We start from the raw sequence: 24,240 nt of genomic DNA on the forward strand, positions 1-24,240 counted from the left end.
ATCCGATTTAATCCAATCTAACCTGCAAAATACAAATACTTAGGGGTATTTGGTATGGGGGTTTAGTTTAGTGGTTATGAGAATATCAAATCTAACTCATGTTTGGTAAATTTATTTTGAATGGTTTGGGGGTTTGTGTTTCTAAGTAGGTATAATTTTTTAACTTGATTTGAGGGTAATCTTAACCCCTTTAAACACTTGAGTTTCACATTCCCTTAATCTAAATCCCGTCTAACTCTACTCCCCCAAACCCAAACCTCATACCAAACACCCCCTTAATGTAATTTGTTCCATTTGTATATATATTTTAATTATTTGATATTATTTACCATTATTGATATTTCTATATTAGTATTAACCTAGAACTATAAAATGCTTCATTAATTTGGTGTATGAGTGGAGATACATAAATACTATGGTGCTTAAGCTTGTTTTGATCCCTTTTGGAGACAATTTATGCTCCTTTAATTTAATTAGTAACATTAACATTTATCTTTAATCACTATACCAACACCTTTATAGCTTGTTGTAGGTTTATTTATGTCATTTATTTTAATGTGTTAAATAGCCTCCAAAATTAATTAATATTAATTAAGGTTCCAAAAGAATTCTCTCTCTCTCTTATTGATGATACCAAACTTGTCAAGTATTCTATTAAAATTAATGGTTCATAGCTAGCTCAGTTGGTTATACTTTTTCTTTAAAACATAATTTATCAACAAAAAAACAAAAAAAGATTCTTATGATCAGTTAGCACATATGGATATGGTACTAATGGTCAAGTTACATTGTATTCTATACTATTGTTGTATGGTTTTTTTTTTTTTTTTTTCATTTGCAAAAATTCAATTCTATTGGATCCATTACAACTCAAGACTAATTTAATGAAGGCAATTAAATAGCATATATTTGTATAAATGAATAAAAATATATCAAAAAAATTCAGGGAGGGGTTTGCCTTGAAGAAATGAATGGAAGAGCATGAGAGATCTTTGAGGCTGTGAAAAGGGAGCCTCATGAGAGGCACCTCTTATTGTTGCAAATGACAATACATTTCCATAAACTTGAGTCCATCCCCCAACCTCCATTGCCATTCCACACAATCACACAAATTAACCATATTAGTCATGTTGTTAATTAGCTTGTAATTACCAAAATTTCAACTACAAAATAAATAAATAAAACAATAATAATGGCTAAATAAGAGAAATTCATGCAATTGGGCAGTTTAACCTTGGTAAAATTATGTGAAATCTCCATTCACTCAGTACCATTCTTTTACAATATTATCTCTTAATTTTTTCTATAAAAGATAACACCAAAAACACCTTATCTATTAGGATTAAATACCACATTTATTAAAAAGTAAATTCAAAAGTGTTATTCTATTGCAATCCTTAAAAAATCACCATACTGAAAAAAAAAATATAAGTTATTAAACCTAACCTATTTAAAATACTGATATTAATAATTGACTTATATATATATAAATTTTGAATTTTTTTTACTTAGATAACTTGAAAAAAATACGAAGCATAGACAATAATAAAATAATATATTATTGATAAATAATTATAGTTTAGGGGTGAATTTTTCTTAACCAAATATATAACCAGCAATAATAATAATAATAATATATGGTACTTCTAGGGTGCACCCCCTAAAAATGGGCATACCGGTGCACCCCCTCCTTTTTTTGATACCAGGATGATTTTCGATGAATTTTTTTATGATTACGTATATTATAATTATTTAGAGCATTTTGTAAAATTTCGGGAAATTCCGAATAGTTTACAGAACAAAAATTAATGTTCAAATTGTCTATTGCACTCGTGACTGTTTTTTCTTATGCGCGTGGAAGATAATCTGTTTGAACCATATTTTCGATATTGTAAATTATTCATAATTTCTTAAAAATTTATAGGGTGTTCTAAATAACTACAATGTACACGATCATAAAAAAATATATTGCTATTTGACACTTTAAGGTGCCCAACACCACATGAGGTGTCGCTTCATGATTGGTTAGCGATACCACATAACCCTTATTAAATTCAAATAAGTGGGACCTGATATTAGATTGTCCCAATAGCGATATACTAACAACTTATAATGTTGGACACTAACGGTGCAATTCTCTAAAAAAAAAATTACTCTAAAAATCATTCCAATACTTAAAGAAAGGGGTGCACAGTGCTCACAAAAACATGCCGTGCACTCTAGAATTTTCCAATAATATAATATATTATACTCTTTGGAATTTGTAATAAAATGCATGGAATGACTTGTCTTTTCAAAATAATAGAAATGTATACCCCTCTCCATGTCTTTCTAGACTAGCTTCTAGTTGATTTCTTAAAATGACAATTATGCCCTAGGGCTTGTAATACTTATATATCCAGTCATTCCTTAACAAAAGAAAAATTAGGGTGAACTTCTTCTGTAATGTATTTTGTAACACTTAATTTTTTATGTAAAATATTTGGCGACAAAACTCTTTACCGTTAAGAATTTATTGTAGTCTCACTCTTTACATATAAGTCAGGCATTAAATTTGATTTAAATCATAATAAGAGACGTGACGACATCATATTAGTCAAAAAATAGTTTAATTTAATAATTTAAAAATAAACTAAATTTAAAAAAAAATTTAATATGGGATCTGAAATTTTGAAAATAAAAATTAAACCAAATTTTTATAAATAATTTTAAAAATAGAATAAAACTTAAATTAATTTAAAAGTAATTAAAAATAACACTCAACATTGATAAGTGATTTATATATATATATATTCAATTTTATTTATTTTTTTATTAATTTTGAAATCATATTAAGTTTAATTCTATTTTTAAGATTATTTATAAATATTTTAATTGATTTTTGTCATTTTAAAAATGATATATATAGTTTTTATTCCCAAAATTCGAGATCTCACATTAAAAAAATCTGGTTTAATTTTTAATAATTTTTTAGTTTTTTTTTTTATTATTTAATATTTTTATAAAAATTATTAAATTAAATTATTTTTGGATCAATATAATATTATCACGTGTCTCTTATTATGATTTTAGTCAAATTTAACGGTTGACTTAACAATAAGGAGTGAGACTGGAACAAATTCTTAACTATAGGAAATTTTACTGCCAAATATTTTACGTAAAGAGTTAAGTGTTACAAAATAAACTATATTTAGGGAGTTTCGCTGCAATTATCCCAAAAACCTATAATCAAACATTACTTTTTTCATAAAAGCTTTTATTTTTTGAAAAGGAATTTTTTCATCAAAGTTAAAACCACAAATTGGAGATTTAAAAAAATAAAATAAAATAAATATCACACTATTAGTCTAGCAACAGGACTTTGAAATATGTTAAAGAGCATTTTGGGTAATTCAATTTCATGGAAAGAATTTGACCAACCGAAGAGTACACATTCTTTCATATTTTAGATTAAGAAAACAGAGTGGGATATTTATTTATTTTCACAAACAGATTATTAAATGTAGTATTTATAGGAAAGGAAAAGAAAAAGAAAATACCTGCTTTCCCTGGAACCAAACTCTGTATGGGACGGTGGTCTTGAGGCCCAACTTTCTAGCCAGATTATGAACCAATGTTCTACTCCCCATCAATGGAATCACAGAATCTTGGTCCCCACTAAGTTCAGTAAGTCAAAACAAAAATCAAATGAGATGAGAAAAGCATGAAATTATACACAACACAACATAAGAACAATGGATAAGGTTTTGCTCAAGTTGAGTTGTGTTGTGTTGTGTTACCTGTAAACCAGAACTGAAACTCCAGCTCTGACGAGTGATCCCACAATGGAGATGGTAGGCAATTCCACGTTCAACACTTGATAATCCAATACACTACAAATACACAATCAAACCAACCATATAAATATAACAAGCCATTTCATGTCATAACAAAAGAAGAAACTAAATTTGACATTACTTGCTACAAACATCCCATCTCCGAACACCAACGAGGCGAGCATGGAGAGCCTTCTGCACATCTCTTCTGTTGAGATAGCTCACTACCTTGTCTTCAACACACACATCCACACTCCTCTCCTTCACTTGAGTTAGCTGGGGTCGAGGGTTTAGGATTTTCGATTGGGACAACACTGAGGAGATGCAAACGTCGAGAGTAACATCATATTTGTCCACGAACTTACTGGTTTCTGCGTTGACTCTGGTCATCACATTCAAACAAGATGGTGAAACTGCGTCTCTGTAGTACTCGCTCACGTACCTGGAATAGTTGCACACTGAGGTGAACATTTCGTATGTTGTGTCTGATAACAGCCCATGTGACCATAAGAACTCCGATCTTGAATTGAAATCAGTTGCGTATTCAAGAACAGGGTTTCCCAGCTGCATATTTTACTTGATGATGAGAAAGAACTCTGGCCTTGAGAAGTGAAAGCAGGTTTTTGACAGTTAATTCTGGTACTTACAGCAATTCCTTTGAGATTGAAGACCTCTTTTTTTCTGTTTACTTGAACCATAAGCTTTGCCAGCTGAGGAATATAGTGTCCTATGGAGAGTTTTGTATTTGGTAAGTACAAAAATAATTTAAAACTATTTATTTATTTATATGTAATGTAATGTGTTAAACAGAAGTACCTGCATAACTTTCGCCTGTTAAGAACAAATCTGAGTTTTTGTACTGAGGAAACTTCTTGAACCAACGTTGCAAGAACACAAGGTTCTCCCTGGCTTAACATATCAAATCAAAAGTGACAAGAACATATACATTAAATAAACAAGTGAAAAGAAGGACCCCTCTTATCTTTTTCTTCAACCAATAATAATAAACACAAGTGAAAAAGTTTGAGTAAAGCAGATTGAACAACAACAACAACAAATACTGCTTGGTGTTTCACTTTTTAAAAGTCTATGTTAAGTTCAAATGAACTGTTGATGTCCCCTTAGATAAACTATATTACTAAGAGATACAGGAGGAAACTAAGAATAAACCAAAAAGGAATGATAATAAATGTGATGAAAGTGATATTTAACACACAAAAAAAAGCATACAAAATAATATTGATACCTGTTGCTTCATCATCCACTGCCACATAAGAGGAACTATCAGTGGAATAAGAGAAGCCTACTCCAACTGGTGTCTCCAAATACAGCATATTTGCCTCTGTCAATTACCAAATAATCTTAACACCCTTTTGTGTTTAAATACCAAAGAAAAGAAAACATTACATATAAGAAGAAGAACCTTTATTCCAGCTATATTCATTTCTAAGCAAGACTTTCCCATTTGGTCTGAAAGGTCCATTTTCAGAGAATGCTCCTACCCCAAGAGAAGAACAACCAGGGCCTGTAAAAAAAATATTGAGATATGACTTTGAATTTAGTCTGAATTGAACAACAAATCCAATGAGAAGCTAACAAACAAACCTCCATTTAACCAAAGAACCAAAGGCTTTGAACTTGGATCTGTTTCAGCTTCCACAAAGTAATAAAACAGAGAAATGTTCTTCTTATCATCCACTTTGACATAACCAGAAAACTGTTGAAAACCCACATGAGGTTGTCCTGGAAGCTTAAAAATCTTGTCAGAATGAGATGGAGAAGACTCAATTACATTCATGGGAAGGCAAAGCAAAAACACAAGTAGTAGTACTAGTAAAGAGTTTTCCATTGGCCAAAACTAGGATAGAGAAGGAGAGAGAGAGAGAGAGAGGAAGGAAAGGAGTTAAACTTTGATGAAGTGTTAGTGTGTATTGTGGAAGGAATATGGAGTTGTGGTGTGGACTAAATAAATAAAGTCCTTAATTGACTTTTTTTATTGCTCATAATATGATTAGAGTTTGTAACTTTTGGTTGCAGGAGGCTTGGAAGGAAACGGTATTGAAAGAGATGTGTGAGAGACACAATGAATAGAGTGAGTTTGGTCTTCTTCTTTGGGCTGAGTCAGCAGATAAAGTTGGCCTTTTTACACTAAAAAGTTCTGAATAAGCAAAAGGAATCTGCAGGTGGGGGTGTTCTACAAGAGCTAGGATTGATCTTCAGAAATTACAATTTTGTTCTATCTATTTTTTTTTTACTTTTGTTTTTATGTATAAACATATAGACTAAGCAAGCATAATAACAAATACCTGCTATTCTTCCTCACAAAAGCAACAACAGAATGTAGTTTGGCTTGAAAGTGGCTTTACAATGTTACTACTTTCAATTTGGATTTAGAAAGAAAAATAAAAATTGTGAATACAAAACCCAATGTGTCTTTCTTTTTGGTTAAAAGAAAATGTTACAGATTCATGAATTCAGGACAACATCATGAGAGTTTGAGGAATTTTATTTAATCTTTTTTTTTTTTTCCAAGTATGATTTGATTTATTAACTTTTCTTGATACGCAAGGACAAACCCAATTCCTAGTTCAGAAAATCATTGTTGACTATAGTTCAATTAAAGAGATTTAAATTAAATGTAGTCTCCTGAATAATTTTTCCTCCACTGTGGAAAAAAAAAGCTACAACAATAATTATTTTCCATATGTGAAAGCATATTCATTAAGGTCATGGCAATATCATGCTTTCATACTAAGAACACTTATTATGAGATCAGATATACGTTTGGTTTCATCACAAACCAACCAAATTTGCTTAATTTTTGTTTATGGTATATATAATATATATATATATATATATATAAAGCAATGCAATATGATTTGTTTAATAAATTTAACACTCTACTTTATAGTAGGTATGAGTAGAAATGAAGCATAAGCTCTCTCTTTATGTATTTTTCTGTAATGAATTTGTTCTCTTTGACCAATTGTTTATAAAGATCTCCAATGAAACTTGGATACCTGCCTTAATCTATACTACAAATTATACAATGTACATGTATATAAAAATACAATGGCAATATAATACACTTTGTTTTTTTGTCCACACACACAAAGATTATATATATATATATAATTAAATCACGTGCCAGGGACCACAGACAACACAACACATGCTTCCCATTATAGCTTCAAAAACACCAATAATGGCTTCTATGTGTGTCCTAGCCTCTTTTTTACTATCACCCACATTTGGTTTTAGTGTTTAATTTTCTATTGTCACTCACAAACCAGGTACCTATACCACTTCATTGTCATTTTAAAAAATTTGAATAGCTCTAATAGTACTCATTAGTTCATGGAAAAATCTAAATACCATCCATAAGTGATTATTGCTATCAATGACTTTATTTTGGTTGAATTATACATATTAGTATATTAATCCTACCATATCACATGAAAGTGCGTGTTATTAATCTAAAGTTAGTATTGTCCACTCTCCATCACCACCACTTAATACAAATTTCAAACTATCAAACTATCATATATATATATATATATATATATATATAGCGATTATTTTGGCAGTATCGGTGCAGTTAGTAGGGTATTTTGGTACTCAAATAATTTTTTTATGACGGTGGTATTGTAGTCATTTAAGACATTTTTCAAATTTTTAAAAAATTCTGAATAATTTACCGTAGCAAAAATAAAGATTGTTGCACGCGTGTCTATCATTGCAAAACTATAAAATGTTCGGAAAAGGCAAAGTGGTGCCCTATATATGTATATAATTATTTTTAATATCTGGGTTTGGTAAATCTTATAATAATATACATCTATCATGGTTTTTAGCTAAAGCTACCATGAGAAGATTCAGTGCCTTGTGGGGTTTCTTTGGTTGGTTTAAAATATAAGTTGCAAGAATCATTATGTGTATCAAAAAGAAAAAGAAGAAGAAGAAGAAGAAGCAAACAAGATACAAAGAGACAAAAATCCATGCTTGGTACTGATTTGCAGCTCATTCAACTTACAATTGTAGATTTTAAAACTAAAAAGTTACCATGGATGAGCTTTATAAATAAGGCCTGCTTATTTCATTATTACAGTCTGAAAGAGAACCCATTTGGCAACTGATTTTAAGAAACTCCTACCAGAAGTAGTAATAAAAATAAGGGATGATATCATTTTAGATTCTTTATTAATTTTTACTAAATGTTTGGAGTATCTGTTTTGAAAAATACTTTTTGGGTTCCTCTACTTTATAAATTAGTTTAAAATAATAAATTAACTGGTCAAAATATTTTAGAATATAATTTTGTAAAAATTAATATATGTTGGATATCTAGGTGACTCAGTAAAGTAAAAAAAACGTAAAAGTTAAATTTAGGAAACTATTTTGAACCAATTTACACTAAACATGGAGTCAAAAAAATATTTTATAAAAAAAAGTCCAAATAGAAATTTAACAATGACAGAAGAAGGTCCATAATTTATAATAATAATACCTCATTAAAATGTCTACCATTAAAAGAAATATTAATGACCTTCACTCAAAATGTTATGATTTTAAGGAACTCGTACAAATAAGAATAGTGCGTCATTAAAATGTCTACCATTAAAAGAAAGATTAATGACCTTCACTCAACATGTTTTTATTTGTTCATTTCCGTAATTCTTCTCAAGTGATTGCATTCACAGCCAATAAAAATGCTACAAAAAGTTAGAGAAATTCCCTTTCTCTTTATCCAAGCTAACATTTTCACTCTCAAAAAGTTTGATATTTTTTGTACCAATTCATACACATGCTATTCTTATAGCCTAGTGGGGGTGTCCCAGCCAGAATTGAACAGAATTATAAGTTATACCTAATCATTAAAAAAATGAAAATAAAATTGAAGTTATTGGCATCTACAAATACCTAACCATTAGAAAAAAAAAAAAAAAAACCCCAAATTGTCAGCATAATAAAGGGGTAAGACATTAATATGATCCCCAAATAGAGGGTCAACGACTCTGATATTTTCAGTCATCAATATCTTCTGTTTGACCAAAATTGTAAGGTTAGATCATTTACCTAATGTTTGGTGTTTTTTTTTTTCTTTTTTAATATTGTAACATTATTAGGTGAAGATTCACTTTATTCGGATAGATTAATGAGTGTAGCTTGAGAAAGAAGTCTTCAAAAGAGAGAGAGAGACATCACTAACTCTAAATTTAAATGTGGTATTATAGAGAAAAAATAATGAATTGAAAATATTTGATTGTATTGGTTGGGACTCGGGAGCATGAGAGTATGTGAAGATGTAAGCTTTTTGAACCCTTGTGATGAAAGCAAAGCTGCCGAGTACCTTTTATTTGCTTCTTATTTTCTTCTCTTTCCATATTTCACAAAGATAATTAAAAATGCACCATAGTTGAGTGAAGTAAGCCAACTTTCCAAAATTTTTAAATTGAATTTGTAAAAATATACTTTTGGAGCACTATAGATATTGATGTAAATGGCTGCAGATATCACGGTTATTTGTCCCATTGGTGCTATTCAATGGCATGTCTCCACTATATATAGACATTAAAAGTGATTTTATTTGTAGTTTTTTTTTTCCCTTCAAAGAAAAATTATATTGGTTTATATTGGGTTGGGACCATCTTAATAAAACGAACATGCATGTTTAAGGATAATCATAACAATTCCATAGGATAATCATAACATGTTGTTGTGCTTTGGAAAATTATAAATTGCAAGTTCTTTAGTGACAATTTTACTCGCAACAAATTTTCTTGTTACTAAAAGTAACTTTTCCCATTGTGTATTTTAACCTCAATTCTTTTGTATCTAGTGACGGAACAACATAGTCAAAAGACTCTTTGGCTATTAACTATTATATTTTAAATTTTTTCATATTTTAGTTATAAATTATGTTCAAAGTCGTTAAACTTTTTCATATTAAGTTTATAAATTATAGGATAATTGGCGGCAAAACTCTTTATAATTTGTATTTTTTTACACTTAAACCCCATTCTTTGTTTTTGTTGGTAAAACCTCTTAAACCATCATTTAGTTAGCAAATCTACTATTCCATTAGTTCAATTCTGTTATTAACCAGCAAGAAGCCACGTGACTATCTAAAACCAATGCCAAGTCTCTTATTTGTCAAAATCATAATATATAATATTAAAACTAATTTTAAATAAATTTAATTCTTTAAATCATTAAAAAAATAATTAAGATAAAATATAATATATTAATAATAATACATATTTAAATAAAATTAATCTTAATTTAGATTTATTAATTTAATAAAAATAAAACTAAAAACACCCTAATTCTAACATGTAACCCCCTTCTTCTTCTATCATTATCATTATCATCGTCACCATCTTCTTCTTCTATTTGTCCCCTGCAAATTCACCCAACGCCGACTGCCCCTGATCCTTGCCCAACGTCTACCGCCCTTGCCCAACGACAACCGCCCCTGCTCCTCGCCCAACACCGACTATGCCCCTGCTCCTCACCCAATGCCAGTCTTCCCAGATCTCTCCCACGACACTAGCCATGAATCCCCAAACCTTGGTGCACCCTTTCTCCTTGGCCCCGACCCTAGATGTAACGCCCTAAACTCCAGGGACCGTTACTATGTGTCTTTTAAATAGTGCTAAACTCGCTAATCGAGTCATTTGGCCATAATCGTGTAACTAAGTATGATTAGCGGTTTAGGGATTAAATTTTTTGGTTAAGATATAATGTTTCACTAAAACGTTTACTGTATACATTGGGATCCCAAAAATATAATTTAAATGTTAATTACAACAAAATATTTACAACCAGCCGATCTAAGCGGCAAAATAGGGTTTAATCCTAGTTCCTCTTTCAACACTCGGTCGTGGCAGTCGAGCAGCCGCATATGTACACATCGTCACCTAAGCTCTTCAACTCAAGGATGGTCCAACTTTCTTTTGCCTTTACCTGCACCACATAGCACCCGTGAGCCGAAGCCCAGTAAGAAAACTCAATATGCTCATGAAAAGTAATAACATGTCATCAAATCATAATGTGCATGCCTAGCAATAATAGCCTTAATCATGCATGCAAAAAAGTTCAGATAATGACGGGGGATTCATGATGAGGAATCCTGCCCTCCTGAATGGATGGCTATCAAGTCAATCCTAATCAAATGAGTGATTTAACACTTTGTAGTTCCATTAACCATAATGAGTGACTGATGAGCAAGTCACTACAGGGCTCAGCACCTACAACCGTGTGACTGATGATCATTATAATCATACAGAGCATGTAGCCCTGAACAGATGAGTGAATATCACTTCGAGGTTCTGTTTAACCATAATGAGTGGCTGACGAGCAACTCACCACGGGGCTCAGCACCCACAGCCATGTGACTGATAAAGTCACCTGGGCCCTCTGGCCCTGGCTCTAAGTGACTAGTCATAGGCTAAACAAGTGCTTTTAGTTTTCATCGAACTTGAGGTCGGTCCGGCATTAATGCTCATTTGAGTCATTCAATACAGATGTCGATTAGATCTAATCTTTGTCGGCTTGCGTTAAACACGCTAAGACCGTTCTTGACTTATTAGTCAATATCAGGTGACCAGTGCTCAGTACTACTGCCGAACTTGACTAATGAGTCACAGCTTCATAGTTAATACTGACACCATTGCCAATTCTGACTATTTAGTCAGTGCCACGCACAAGTAAGCAATGCTACCAGACATATAGCATATGTCAAATATCCAAATGTAGGGCATTCAACATGCTTACTTAACAATTGCTAGCATAATTATGATCATGCACAAACACAGAGACTCAAGCTCTGATCAATCTCATATTCAACATTCATGGCATGCCCTAATCACATGTTTCTCGTGCATCACATACTGGGTGCAGTTTTCTTACCTCTGGTTCGAGCGAGAAATAATAATTGAACAACCCTTGAGAACGATCAATCATTTGATCCCTTAGCGGTCACCTAGTCATAACCAAATATGGGATTTCATCAATAATACAAATCAATAAAAGGTTCTCGGACCAAGACCTAGCCTCCGGGACATCAAATCCCACTACACCGGGTAGTAGGGACAATCCCGAGGCCTAAGGTTTGGATTCCCATGACCAAAACACATTTCTGGCCAAAAATGCCACTAAGGGCCACGACCCTACATCCACCATGCCGCGGCCCGCCTCCCAAACAAAAGCGACTACCCTTCAATCCCCAACACGGGCCGCGACCCTACCTTTCCCATGTCGCGACCCAACGACCTTCTTGCACCCACCTGCTTCATCATCAAGCTTAGGTCGCGGCGCTCTAGAACAAAGCGCGGCCCCATCTGAAACCCAGCCAAAAACCCTTGTTTTTCCTCTTCAAACTCAATTCAAAACCTCACTAAAACACTTCCAACACCACAAAGCACAGGCCCCAACTATTACCACAACTTATCCATCATAAAACCAACAAAACCCAAGCCTTAAACCATTCAAAACCTCATCAAATTCCCATTCCTATAATCAAAACTCCAACATCAAAACTAACACCAAAAACAGAGTAAGGAACCAGAAAATTGAATCAAAACCTTACCTTAAACTCGAATCGAATCCTCTCCAATGGCTAAACACAAGCCTAAACCCTTAAGCCTTGATTCCCACACTTGAACCCTCAATTTGAGCTTCAAAATTTCAAAAGGAAAGGAAAAGGAGATGATCGAGGAGGGAGAGGAAGGAAACACTCTGTTTTCTGCTGCCTTAAGCTTCCTAAAGTGATATATATCCCTTAGGTCAAAAGACCAAAATGCCCTTAGGCTTATTGTCTTTCCTTAACAGCTCCCAAGGGTAAAACCGTCCTTTCCTGCCTATCTCGTTAATCATAATTAACACCCTCCAATTCCCGTTACTCCCAATATTCTCAAATGCTAATAAATCACATCTCATTACCCTTTAATTCCCGGTAATGAACTAATCTCAAATTACCCCGAGACTCACCCTGAGCCCCGAAACTAACCCTGTTATGACCAGACCAATAACTTGCATTCAAAGATCATCTCATGCCGAATGGCTCGAACAAATCCACATATAATGTGGTAATATTCATAATTCTCCACATACATGAAAATACACAATTACGCCATCAACGGGCCAAATTACCAAAATACCCTTATAATTAAAAATGGACTCATATGCATGCATTTATCATCATATCATAATATAATTCACATAAACATGCATATAATCATTTAATAATATAATAAATCAATTATGCCCCCCGACCTCCTAATCAATGTCCCAAACCTTATTAGGGATTTTGGGGCATTACACTAGATCTCTCGCCTAGCCACGAATCCCCAAACCTCGACGCACCCCCTCTCCCCAACCCAAATTTCATGTCCCCAACCCTAGATCCCTTACCCAGCCACCTCGTTGCCCCGACCATGCCACCGCATCGCCTTAGCCACAGAACCTGCAAGAAGAAGAAGAAGAATGAGAAAAAAATTAGGGTTTTCCTTTCAAGTTTTAATTTTTTTTTCAAATTATAATTTTAAAGATTTGGATGTATTTTTAAATGATTTTTTTTAATTTCAATAAATTTATTTTAAATTAAAAAGCTTCTTTTATTATTTTAATTAATTTAAATATATTTATTCATTTTTTAAATTAAAATAATTATAAATTTATAATGTGACATTGATTTTAGATGACCACTATGGATTTGCTAGCAGAACAGTGGTTTGAGATGTTTTACCACCAAAAACAAAAAAAATGGGAGTATAAGTGTAAAATAGTACAAATTATAAATGATTTTCAAATTTTCAAATTAAAATTAGTTAACCATTGTAGTTTGGAATCATGCGGTATTGAAACACGTGACACACGAACCCTTGTGAGGAAAGCAAAGGCCAAAGTGTGGTTTCTTTCTTCTGTGAAACCCTGGCATTTTCTAAAAAAATTGTGTAGTGAATGAAAAGCTAACCCAACTGTCTCACTATTAAATTTCAAATCATTTGTCATAAATTTTATCGATTCAGATGGCACAAACATAAAGCTGTGATGCGAACAATAGGTAAATGCTAACTAGGCATGCCTTTTAACGTTATTAGACCACGGCGAAGGATGCCGTGAAATTGGAGCGGCGACTCAATCCTATTGAACACAAACTCGTACTGTACTGATTTTAAGGTCGTCTATGGATTATTTAACTGTCAATAGTGATGATCACTAATTTTAATGACCAACATGATGAATAATAAATCCCCGTGACTTGTGTTAAAAACAAATAGAATTTACCGTGGAATAAGCAACCAATCCTGGTCTAAAAGGGCATTTTGGATAACCGACCAAAAATGTGAAAAATATAGTAAAATAAGATGACCACATTATTTCCAAATCTTTCGAGTGCTATTAACTTGTAAAATATACAGAAGTATTCCATAAAGCATAGTATAACATTTTAACAATTGACTCAAGTGTGGCATCACGTTTCATTTTGAGGAACGTTATTGAACGGTAGCCGATTGACCTCATATTCTTCATACAAAGCAATGAATATGAAAAGTTCCTCAACTCATCAAACTTCTTATGAACATAAAACTCAATTTAATAAAATAATGGATCTACAAGCGTTACGTTAATCCAAAAAGATCATTGCAATAAATTACAAATTTAGTAAATGTTATAGAACGAACGATAGACCAACTCTATTATATATAACAACAAATATGATGATGCCAAAAGGCATGTAAGACGAGAAAATCCAAAACGAGCGGCACTAGAAATTATATGTGAAGAAAAAATAATGAGACGAAAGTAAAGGAAAAAAGACCCCCAAAAAAGAATAGACCTGCATAAGCCAGCCAGCCTTAACACGGGTGTGGTTGGGAATCTTATCACGAGGAAATCTCAGAATCTGTTTGGTTTTTGTGATTAGCAAATGAGGAAGGAGGAGCAAAATCAATTTCATTACGAGATGCTTCCCAAAGTTGCTGTTCTATCCCCAACTTCCTCAGCTCCAATAGACCACGCTCAACTGCAATAAACCACCCTCAACATTATATATGAGCAGCTTACCATAAAAAAGTGTGATAGCAAGTAGAAAAAACAAACTTGCAACGAAAAATGCTTCTAGGACATATCCAGTAAGTCCAAAAATTTAAATCAAATTTATCTGGAGAACGACCTGAGCTTGTGCAAACATAAGAAGTGGTCTAGTCTACAATCTAATTTGATTAGCCAGCTTTTAAGGTAATGAAAATGGACTATTAGAGGTCAGGGTACAATGATACTACTACAACTAGACAATAGTAGTAAAAGTTCTTACTACAGGTTTATAGTCCTCAAGTCAACAATAACAGAATGCTAATGAATTTGTATTACCTCCATAAAATGCCCACTGGCAAGATTAACTGAAATCATCAAATCGTATTTTCATATAGAAGTGTTGAACTATTGTGAGACAGCAATGCAAAAAGTATTTTTCATATTAAAGTTTTCTTGATGAATTTCTGTAATGTAAAACTCAAACATAACATGCCTGGCAGATGCATGTCCTAATAGTTCTAGAAGCAATGAGGTGAAAAGCTAAAACAGCACATTATCCAAGGACATGCATATGCATAGGCACACTCCTCAAAAGAGAAGCACAGGGTAACAAGATATACATGGTCACTTAAATAAAACATTGTAACATTATATGCAAGTATAACAACATCGCAATGAAGCTTACCATCCACGGCATCATGTGAGGTTGGGGAGTGCCCACTACGACTGATCCAAAACTGTAGCCTCTCTTCTGCAATATCTTCTTCCACAACATGTTCTTTAGCTCTTCTCCAAAAGTAAGAAAGCCAGGCCTGTGCACATTAGTATCAAATAATTAAGACTGGGAATATTCATCTTTTATTAAATGTTGTGACGGACAACTTTAGCAAGTGTTAGAGCACATGGTTTACTCCAAGTCACGCTTCTCTGACTTGATGTCAAAAATACTTTTGGTAGTCATTACAAATTTCTTCCTTAGGAAGAAGAAAATACTTCAGTTTCTTTGATACATTTGGCTGGCTAATTTCTTGTTTTCTTATGTGTTTATATCAATTAAAATTTTCACTTCGTCAGTTTCTTTAAAAAAATGGAAATTTTCATTATATATGAAGGGGGAGGGGTAAGTGTTATCACGAAGAAGTGTATTGTTGCAAGAAACTAAAAGCTGTTACTCTTAAAAAAATAAAAATAAAAATGAAAATAAAAATAAAGAGAAAAGCCTAACCTCTTTAAAATGAACATCTTCTGCCTCCTCTTCACTTAGATCTGCAAGAAATAGGGAAAGAAGATAATTCCTAAAAGTTAATTGTTCTGCTAAACAAATTTTTGACCAAAAATTCTAGAATTTTTTTTTTTTTTTTGAAGTAAACATAACCAGTGCACAAAGTCAGCAGAATACATGGATGTGCTTATTTAGATAGTTCTAATTACTTCAGTAAACATAGCCTGCCAATCCAGATCGCAGGCATATTTCCTAATGTCTTTCTGAGAAATGTATTATACATCAAAGGAGAACGAGGAGGGGGGACTATTTCCTTTAGATAATTTAGGGAGAAATCCATTTTTCTGGGAGTTTATAAGCATGACACAGTATAATCATGTAAACAAGGATAGTTCCCCTTTTTATACCAAGCAAAAATATAAATAAATAAAATTATTTGGTTACCATGCACCTTTGTGAGATGAAAGAGAACACTTTAAACTCGCACATTAAAAAAAAAGTTTACAAAAAAACAATTATAGCTTTGTGAAGGATAACCTAGGAAATAACGATCCACGTCACCACATGCCCATCCTTGCAACCCTAACCCATCACATCAATGAAAATTTGGGAAAAAAGAACAAAAGAGGAAAAGAAGCAAACGATAACTAGTAACTATGTAGTCTTCACTAGCATATGTACCAGAAATACAACTCTTGTAGATCATGAAAATACTTTAAACTTTAAGTTTAACAAGATCTTAAGTATATCTTAACATGTCTTACCATATGCCTCCATGTACTTGGGTTCACCAGGTGCTTTGGAATCTGAAATGAAAAAAAAAATCACAATGTAAGTTCCTTTTTCCATTGGCCTATCAGTTAACCCTGGCAGAGCTCGCAGAAGTAACTTATATGAAATTAGTTTCTAACTGACAAATTAATGGACATAAAAGCCATACAATATTATCAATGCCATAAATATAACATCATACTGAAGCTCTTAATTCTCACAGAGATGTTTAAATAAACAAATAAAGCCTATATAAAATAAAGTAATATATAAATACAGCAAAGGAAGAGAAACTAGCATGACAAAACAAAGAAACAAACCTATTCCTGACTGCCGAACAGAGTTTGGACGTCGCTGCAGCGACAAAGCAAGCACAACAGCATCCTCAACCTTAATGAAGCAATTTTATAAAAGAGCATAAGTTATCAACCATAAATCAAATAGAGGAAAATTTACTGTCAACTGTACATTAAAACAAGAAGTGACAAACAAGCATACTTGGAATCCATAGTTCTATAATGAAGAAACATGCAAAACAAGTGTCACTCATAAGACCAATTATATAAAATATATCCAGAGAAAGAATGATACATGAAAACAAAGCAATATATTTTAAAGTTGACAAGAAATTAGGGCTAAACCTTTAAAGATGCTAGTTCTCTTAGACCCATTTCAACTGAAAGCATGCTCTCAATATTTCCTTCCCCAGTAAGATCACTTAAATCCCGAACAGGCTTGCTCCGATCTGAATCATCACCACCTGCTTGCATTATAAAAGTTTATTGGGAGTACAAAAATACTAAGAGGAAAGAAAAATTACAGCAATAGAAACAAATACAATAGATTCAATCGATGACTAGCCTGCATTGAAGGACTCCTTAGCTTTTTGTCCAGCGGAAATGACGATTTCAAATGGAAGAGGAGCAAGGGAGGACCAATGTTCATGCTTTGACACAGCTATATCTGCACATATGCCTGAGAGCAAGACGCAAACACAGGAAAATGAAACAAGCAAAATGTGAGTATGTGCATCGAAAACTGGCCCTCCAAATATACATATATAATGACCACTAAGCTACAGAACCATCACAGAAGGGAAATTGAACTAAAATTAGGAATAACTTAATATTGTTTGTTCTATTTAATTCTTAATAAAAAGATTTAGGGCTAGTTTGGTTCGGTTACATATTACATGCCCAGCAAAAAACAAGTATGACTTAATCTCATCAAGTAACAGCTACTTTCAATTCATAGTTAAAAATAAAGTAAGATAGAATTTGAAAAAATTGGTACCATGCTGTACAGCTAAGCCCCAGTAGCGAGCAAGCCAACATCGCTTCAGAACAACCTCCTCCTAGAAGAGAAAAACAGTAAGAATATGTATATATATATATATTTATACACACATTAGCCATGAAACTCAGTTCAATATCAAAGGACAAACCATCTCTTCTTGAGTCAAAATCATTCTCTGTGTCATTGTGCGAAGGGACCTTGCTTCGAATTCTGCATTTTGAAGTTGTTCCACAGCAGTTGCAGCTCCTTCTTTTAAGTTCTGATGCCCAGAAAAAAAGGAGAGAAAAACTTAAATATGTTACATAGAACAAAGTGCACCCAAGTAGGTAGCAGATGTACGTTACCATGAACTAAAAATTTGCAAACTAATGATATTTTACCTCAATATCTGAACGAAGGGCTGCAATTTCATCATTTCTGCCATCCTTTGTTTGTTTCGCAGCATTCAGGGCAGCCTATGACTATGAAAATTAGCAGTCTAAAAACAGCACATAGCCTGAATACAATATGTAATTGATACAGATAGTCCATAGCCCGTTATCTAAAACCAAACTCATCTAGTGGAGTGAATGTTCCCAAGTAATTACTACCACAGTCTCAAGTCTCTGAATGCCACATATAATTTTTTTCTCATAATTTACCTCTCTTTGGCGCAAAGCTGCTTCCTTCCTGCAGATAATTAATCAACAAATTATTCATTAAAAATAGAATACTTATTAATGGCAGGGCAAGAGCAACATGTCTCAAATTTACCTGCTTAATAATTTTGCTTCCAGAGATACACCTTCTCCTAAAGATGCAACCTGTTGAAGCAGAAAAAGGCATTGAGATTGAAAAATAAACTTTACAGCATTTGGCATTAACAAGAGTGCATGCATCATCTAAGATGTAACCACTACAGAAAAACGCAAAATCACTAATACAAATCAAATTACAAAGCTTTTCATAGCTCAACTTCTCGCTTAGGAAAGGTTGCTCAAAGCAGAGATTGGCTTTCCTGTTTTACCTTCTAATCTTATTTGGTGTTTCCATCACTAATATATTTTACTCTAAGAACTTAACAAGTACATGCATCAATTAAGACGTAACCACTCCAGAAAAACGCAAAACCACCCATACAAATCGAATTACAAAGCTTTTCACATCTCACAGTCTTGCTTAGGAAAGGTTTCTCAAAGAATAACCACTTCAAAAACAACACAAAACCACCCATACAAATCAAATTACAAAGCTCTTCATAGCTCAACTTCTTGCTTGGGAAAGGTTTGAAAGCAATGTAAGTAGGCATAAAAAACAGGGCTGGAAAGCAATGAAAAACTAGGCATTGCTTCCCTTGCCCATGCTTCCCAGAACCTAGAAAGTGATGGTGCATTTCAAGATCACATAACCTAATAATCCAAGAAGTCATTTCATGCCTAAAACATAATTATAAATTAGCAGCCAATAAAATTACACTACTGATGATACGACTTCTTTTTCAGCCAGAATAACCAATGAAATTACACTACTGAGCTTGCTCAACCATGTGATACTAGATTCATTTTCAGCCAGAATAACCCTATACTGATAACTTGTTGTCCTTGAGACATGGGTTACACAAAAAAAGTCTTTGATATCCTGCTGCTGGACAAGTTATAGGATACCATACGGGCTCAAATATGCGCCACTGGATTTCCTTTTGAGCTAACTTAAGTTGATAGTAATTACAATAGAGCTAAATCATCCTCTCTTAGGGGTTTATTCTTTCCATGACAACAAGGACGAACAACAAAAAGATTGACAATAATTGTCCATAGAAAATAAAACTTAAATTACATGTATATTAAACACCCCGTAAAGAAGAAAGCATAATTAGAAGACCTGACCTGTTTTTCAAGCTCCCTAGCTCTTGCCTCTGCTTGCTCACGTCTTTCTTCTGCAGTATGAAGCTGTACAACAAGCTCAAATATAAATATTCAGAATCATGATTCTCAAAGATTTTTCACTTAACTGTTTCAAAAAAAAAAAATGATTGTTCACTTAACGAAGAGATTTGAAATACACACCTTATCAAGTATATTTTCATTTTCCTCTTGTAGCATATCAAGCTGCAGTTATGGTTCATGTCATGTTAGTTTCAATATCCCACACATTATTATTATTATTATTATTATTATTATTATTATTATTCTATTTTTTTGATAGGAAACAATTATAAAGACTTGAACCCAGACCACAAAATCAACCACCAAACCCAACCACTTTGAGCTAGCAAATTACTATAACATACTTCATCTCGAAGTGCCGAAGCTTCACGCTCTTCCGCAGGGTTTTTTAAGTTAATTTGTCCAATATCTGCTGAAAACCTGCACTGATAAACAGATTAAATCTAACAAACCAAGTACACCATTGCATAAGATCAATATTACCCAACCAAAACAAGAAAAATACAAAGCATTTATCCTTGCCGTTTATTATCTCTGCTCCTATTAGTAGGAGGGTCAATAGGAGGTATCGACACTGGAGTCCTCAATGAGGATCTGCTTGGTGGTACTACAGTTGTTGAACGAACTGAAACAGACGGTCTTCCAGCCGAAGTAGACCGTACGGACGGAGTATGATCTACAAAGTTCCGACCTAACTAATTAAAATACCAGAGAAATCCCATCAGTCTCCTCTGAACGAAAGAATAGTACCAGTTAAATTACCTACATTAGCACCCCAATTACCAAATTCACCAAGTATGAGCTAAAACCCCATCAACCAAAACTAATAGGAAACTAAAATTCTGTCTCTAAAGTGATAAAAAAAATACAAGTAACAAGCGAACAGAATCCTGAAATAACTCACTAAACCATCTATTTCATTTAATCCAATAAAAGACATGACAAAACTGCCAAAATTCAGATCAATAAACTTAAAAGACTGAAGTAGACTCAATTTTCACGCAACTTCGTTAATCTAAAAATGCAACAAAGCACACTACGACTTAACCTAAATCACTTGAAAACAAACTACCCGAAATTCAGATCCCGAAACTTCAAATTTCTGAAACAAAGCCGATTATCACATAATGCTGACCAAATTCGTATTCAAATTCAGTCATAAGAAACTAACCGCAGGAGAGGGAGATCTATTAGGCCGAGAAAACGACATCGCCGGCACAGCAGCGGAGTTGCCACCAGAATTATTGTTGAATGCCAAGGGCCTAGAAGGTGGCGGGTACCGAAACCCCAGATCGTCGTCATCGTCATCATCATCGGCGTTGGCGGACTGCGACGCCATGACCTGAGCCAGACGCTGGGCCGCAGCTTTAGCAGCAACGTTTTGAGTTCGCTTGATGGTAGAGAAGCCGCCAGCGGCTCCAGGCTGAAGGCGCGAGTGAGGGTGAGCCGGCGACATGGCAGGAGAAGAGGACCCCGTGCTGCTTCCACCACTCCACTGCCGCGAGTACACCGGACTCGCGGTTCTCCGATGATCCATCTATAGTTGTGTTTCTTCGCCTTTTATATGTAAATAAGTCGGTGAGTGAGAGATTTTCTCGGATAAAGAATTTTCTCTCGAAAAAATCGGAGAAAATAGAGAGAGAGGGCACAGATTAGAGGGCTAATTAAGTACGGAGGAGTCAATAAGCAGACAAACGACAACGACGGGATCGAAACGATGTCGTTTTCGGCAGTAATTATGCTGGCCTTGGCATGATGACTTTCGCGGGAGAGAATGTGTTGAAGTGGTGGGACCCGCTTCCTTGGGGAATTATGGTGACGTGGCAATGTGAGTGTTGATGAATTGGATCCGAAATAGTGGTGGCGGCCAGGCCAGACTATCGGATCATACGTGGCGTGTGGTCAACGGCGTTTCGAAAGCCGCAACGAAAATGACAGCAATTTTTTTTTATTATTTAATTTTTCTGAAACTCATTATTTCATTTAATTTAACAGGAATCTATTGGATTAAAATTCTGAATAGATCGATCATGGTATTCCACAACTCAGTTTATGAACTCCTGGTCTTTACAGGAAAAATAGATCAAACCAAACACTAATTATTAGATAGTACCCAATATTATTACTACTAGAAGTAGTACGTGTTTGTATTTAAAAGTAAAATAAATTATTCAAAATTTATATTTGATCTTTAAAAGTATGGGACCTTCTTAGTTAATGGCATTATTTTTGCCCCAAGAGTTGATGCATTTTTTTATTTTTGGTATTTTGATAAATTATAACTCAATTTTTTTAATACGACAGTGTATATAATAGATATAATAGTCATTTTGCTAATTTTTTAAAAAATTCTGAATAATTTATAATGTTGAAATCAAAGTTCAAATAGTTATTTTTCCACGTGCATAAAAAAATTAACCACGAGTGCAACTGGCTATTTGAACTCTGATTTCAACACCTTAAATTATTCAGAATTTTTCAAAAATTAGTGGGATGCCTGTTATAATTATAAGGTACGCCATCATGCAAAAAAAAATTGGATAATAATTTTTCTAAATACCAAAAAAAAAAAAAAAAATACCCCTACTGTAGGGGCAAAAGTGATGCCCCTACCTGAGAAAATTCCTAAAAGTATAATGTATTTTTTTTAAATACTATTTTGGCATCTGTATTATGCAAAAGTTACCAATCGTACTTTTTGTTTTGTTAAATGATGATTCGATCATATGTTTTGTAAAATTAAACAAAATGATACCTTGAGTCCAATTTTGGTAAAAAAAAAAATTTAATTTAACCATAATACTACTAAATTTTAAATATTAAATATTAGATTTAAAATTTAAAATTTAATTTAAATTTAAAAGAAAATAAAAATAAAAACAAGAAAAGTAAAACTACATTAAAATTAAAAGCCTAAAATCCTAATAACAATACAAATCCCTAAGTATTACATCTATCTTTTTCTTCTTCTTCTTCTTCTTCTTCAAATTCAGTCAAAGCTTCCATTTGGATCTGCAATTGGGCGTTCTCCTCAAGCTTGCATGCATGGTACGTTCTTCTTCTTTGGCTACCATAGATATGGAATTGGGCATTCTAGGGTGAGTACGAGGATGAAGTTAGGGAAGGCTTATTTCAAGGATAGTGGATCTAGGGAAGGCTAACATCGGGACTATTTCATGGCTTCGGGGATGGTGGTTCTAGGCTTCGATGACGAGGACGACGAGTCTGGACTTCAAGAACGAGGACAACAGTCTGGGCTTTAGGGACGAGGACGACAATCCAGGCTTCAAGGACGAGGGGCAAGATGGTTCTTCTTAACGATGGGGCTCGTGAGGACTACCGAAGTTTTGGAGTAAATCTCCTTTTCTAATTCTAGTTTTTTTTCTTGAACTTATTGAGTAAAGTTCATTGTTTTGGAGTTTATTTTGTTACTTGATTATGAAAGATGGTATATATTATGAAGTTTGGGTTCTTTGTGTTGAAAAATTGGTGATTCTGATTTGATTTTGTGGTTAGAAGTAAAAAGAAAAGCTTCGAATAAATTTGGGTCTGAAATGAGAGAAGTTCTTAGCTGAGTTGATGCTCAAGCTTAATCTGATTTATGATTGTTGAGATTAATGGATTTGTATAGTGTATGCCTTTGATTTCAGATCTGTAATGGTTTATGGATTTCAATTTTTTTTTATAGATGTTGTTGTATTGATACTTGAATCTAGGTTTAATGTATGAACTTAAGAACATATTTTGATAATTTTTGGGTTTTAAATCTGGATGAGCATGTTTTGATTTTGGTTTGAGTTTTGTTTTGCTTTTTTTCTTTAATTGGATTTTGATTAATTTGATTATTGTTATAAGTTAAAGGAATGAATTTAGGTTTAAGTTGAGTGTTTAGGATTATGTTTAATTTTGTTGACCGCGTTTTTAGCCAACGACGTATATACGTCAAAAACGATAAAAACCTTCAAGAGAAATAAACGACATAGACTATTTTTATAGTGGTTCAGCCCCAATGTGTTGGTAATAGCCTAATCCACTTAGAGTTGTGATTATAGATCTACACTCAAGATCAGATGAACCTGAGTCAACTGAGTTTCTTCAGTGCAGATTATAAGAATACAAGAATTCTCTCAAATACAGGTACTCTCTCTCGCTCTAGAAAATTAGAATTCGA

General features: G+C 33.4%; 2 protein-coding genes across 3 annotated transcripts; both read right to left on the reverse strand.

Moving 5' to 3' along the window:
* Window positions 1-729: 729 nt before the first annotated feature.
* Window positions 730-5,768, reverse strand: LOC133797595 (serine carboxypeptidase-like 45). 2 transcript variants are annotated; one of them, XM_062235548.1, is made up of 10 exons: window positions 5,421-5,768; window positions 5,239-5,340; window positions 5,062-5,157; window positions 4,632-4,724; window positions 4,463-4,542; window positions 4,258-4,379; window positions 3,958-4,179; window positions 3,780-3,872; window positions 3,540-3,657; window positions 730-1,082 (listed from the first exon to the last, which is right to left on the reverse strand). In XM_062235548.1, exons 1-10 carry the CDS (start codon window positions 5,662-5,664, stop codon window positions 933-935), a joined length of 1,320 nt encoding a protein of 439 aa, XP_062091532.1. In that variant the 5' UTR covers window positions 5,665-5,768; the 3' UTR covers window positions 730-932. The 2 variants fall into 2 exon arrangements, with proteins under 2 accessions (XP_062091532.1, XP_062091531.1); XM_062235547.1 differs by having other exon boundaries at window positions 3,958-4,379; window positions 5,421-5,764.
* Window positions 5,769-14,391: 8,623 nt separating this feature from the next.
* On the reverse strand, window positions 14,392-21,710 carry LOC133797597 (coiled-coil domain-containing protein SCD2-like). Its single transcript, XM_062235549.1, has 17 exons — window positions 21,241-21,710; window positions 20,592-20,764; window positions 20,414-20,489; window positions 20,190-20,231; window positions 20,010-20,072; window positions 18,898-18,947; window positions 18,786-18,813; window positions 18,525-18,599; window positions 18,293-18,403; window positions 18,142-18,202; window positions 17,710-17,823; window positions 17,490-17,608; window positions 17,169-17,238; window positions 16,842-16,883; window positions 16,081-16,121; window positions 15,541-15,667; window positions 14,392-14,844 (listed from the first exon to the last, which is right to left on the reverse strand). The coding sequence occupies exons 1-17, from the start codon at window positions 21,604-21,606 to the stop codon at window positions 14,705-14,707; spliced, it is 1,698 nt and encodes a 565-aa protein (XP_062091533.1). The 5' UTR covers window positions 21,607-21,710; the 3' UTR covers window positions 14,392-14,704.
* Window positions 21,711-24,240: the final 2,530 nt, after the last annotated feature.

This window comes from Humulus lupulus, chromosome 8, assembly GCF_963169125.1.
Source record: "Humulus lupulus chromosome 8, drHumLupu1.1, whole genome shotgun sequence".
In the NCBI taxonomy this organism is placed as follows: domain Eukaryota; kingdom Viridiplantae; phylum Streptophyta; class Magnoliopsida; order Rosales; family Cannabaceae; genus Humulus; species Humulus lupulus.

Coding starts and splice junctions, on each gene's coding strand:
- LOC133797595 (XM_062235547.1), bottom strand. CDS start 5,664: ATGGAAAACTCTTTACTAGTACTACTACTTGTGTTTTTGCTTTGCCTT. Junction 3,873..3,957: donor AGATGGGATGTTTGTAGCAA/GTAATGTCAAAT, acceptor GTGTATTTGTAG/TGTATTGGATTATCAAGTGT. Junction 1,083..3,539: donor TTTGGTTCCAGGGAAAGCAG/GTATTTTCTTTT, acceptor ATGGCAATGGAG/GTTGGGGGATGGACTCAAGT.
- LOC133797597 (XM_062235549.1), bottom strand. CDS start 21,606: ATGGATCATCGGAGAACCGCGAGTCCGGTGTACTCGCGGCAGTGGAGT. Junction 18,948..20,009: donor CTAGGGAGCTTGAAAAACAG/GTCAGGTCTTCT, acceptor CTGCTTCAACAG/GTTGCATCTTTAGGAGAAGG. Junction 17,824..18,141: donor GGGCTTAGCTGTACAGCATG/GTACCAATTTTT, acceptor TCTTGCTCTCAG/GCATATGTGCAGATATAGCT.